Below are 1,725 nucleotides of genomic sequence, written 5' to 3'. Positions count from 1 at the left end.
GAAACAGAACTATTCTGGTTTCAAGGGCTGTTAGAAGGGAAATGGGTCTAGTTATAACTAGACATAGAATTGGAAAATACCCAGAACTTTCTAACTTCTGAAAAAGGCAAGATCAATTGGCAAGTGTTTGATGTTTCAAAAATAATTTTTAAAAGCCTATTATTAAAGGACTCTTGGATTATGTCAGATATACAAAGAGGAGAAGAATGCAGCTCCAGATAATTTTAATGACATTCCAGGCCTAGGAAGGAAGGATTAATGCCTGAGAACACTCAGTTGGGTCAGCATTTCCCCCCAACCAATGCAGAATTGCTGCTATAGGATTAGGATGGAGGGAGAACATTAACAAAGGCTGTTCCAATGTAGATTAATTCAGTTATACAGTCAAGGGAGAAGCACCTACATCCCCTAATGTCACAAGTAACTTCTTTTTGTTATTTTTTGTCATTTTATTTATTTATTTATTTTTTATATTTTTTGTATAAAACATTTAATTTATTGGTCTTTGTGGAGAATTTGATGCATCACCACTATATTACAACAGAGCCATTAATTTTGTAGCTTCATCAACATTAACTGGTTTGCTTTCATGACGCTGCTGAGGAATCAATTCTTTCTGCAGAGGTTCAACTGAAGGGCCTTTTGAGAAATGTGCAAGTTCCTTTTGTACATTTACAAAAGCTTTATTTACTCTGTTAACTTTTTCATCATTCATAATGTTTATCTTCTTAAGATTAGTGGTAACTGGTTTTGCTTTGTTTTTAGCCTTAAAGTTTTTTTGGCTGGCTATGTGAAATACATTCCTGGACTTCGGCCCTCTTAATCTGTTCTTGCCCATTGTCAGAAATTTAATACTTGCGTGCAGCTTCCTAAGCTCCAGGAGACACTGTCTGGCACGTACCTATTTATTTATTTTTTTGAGACAGAGTCTTGCTCTGTGATCCAGGCTGGAGTACAGTGGTGCGATCTCGGCTCACCACAACCTCCGCCTCCCGGGTTCAAGCAATTCTACTGCCTCAGTCCCCTGAGTAGCTGGGATTACAGGCATGTGCCACCATGCCCGGCTAATTCAAATAACTTCTTTAAAAATTCTGAGGTCTGTAAGTTTAAATGCAACCAAGATAACTGTCAGTCTTGAAATTTCTACCATAAAAACATGTATATTTTAATATTTGACAAGAGTTAGGTTACTTTGCCATTCATTCCTCCCAAATTCTGAGTGCACTTGCAATTCAGATTTTTTAAAATAAAAATTTGTGTCCAGCACTAGACTCAAGAAAAAATTACATAATAAAAACCAACATGGAATTCTTATCATGTGTTAGGCACTGTTCTAAATTCCTTACATGTATTAATTCGTTTAATCATCACAACCCTGTGAGTTATATACAGCACTTTCTGCCCTTTAGTTGGAAAAAGAAACTGATGCATGGATGGGTTAAGAACCTTGCCCAAAGTGACTGATTAGTTAAGGAATGAATCTTGGATTTTAACATGAGCAGTGTGGCATCAGAGCTTGTGTTTTAACTATTGTGTCCCACTTCCTTTTAATTGTTGAAAGGCCACATAATGTATGAAGACTGCAATGGGAGTCAGGAAAACCTGAGGCTCAAATTCCAGCTCTGTCATTTACTAGCAGGAGCATATCAGAAATCTTGCTCAACCTTACTGCTAAGCCTTAGTTCCTTATCTGTGAAATACTGTAGTATGTATGCCACAGAGAGG

At 37.0% G+C, this 1,725-nt stretch overlaps 1 protein-coding gene across 1 annotated transcript; it reads right to left on the bottom strand.

Annotated features, from left to right (window-relative positions):
• Nucleotides 1-477: 477 nt before the first annotated feature.
• LOC105478176 (ribosomal biogenesis factor) lies at nucleotides 478-895 on the bottom strand. The gene has a single exon (XM_011735241.2). The coding sequence runs from the start codon at nucleotides 836-838 to the stop codon at nucleotides 536-538; it is 303 nt and encodes a 100-aa protein (XP_011733543.2). The 5' UTR covers nucleotides 839-895; the 3' UTR covers nucleotides 478-535.
• Nucleotides 896-1,725: the final 830 nt, after the last annotated feature.

This window comes from Macaca nemestrina, chromosome 1 (genome assembly GCF_043159975.1).
Source record: "Macaca nemestrina isolate mMacNem1 chromosome 1, mMacNem.hap1, whole genome shotgun sequence".
In the NCBI taxonomy this organism is placed as follows: Eukaryota; Metazoa; Chordata; class Mammalia; order Primates; family Cercopithecidae; genus Macaca; species Macaca nemestrina.
The sequence above is the reverse complement of the archived record's forward strand: the minus strand, read 5'-3'. Positions and strand labels throughout refer to the sequence as shown.

Bases quoted from the DNA above. Each gene is read 5' to 3' on its own strand.
- LOC105478176 (XM_011735241.2), bottom strand. From the start codon at position 838: ATGGGCAAGAACAGATTAAGAGGGCCGAAGTCCAGGAATGTATTTCAC.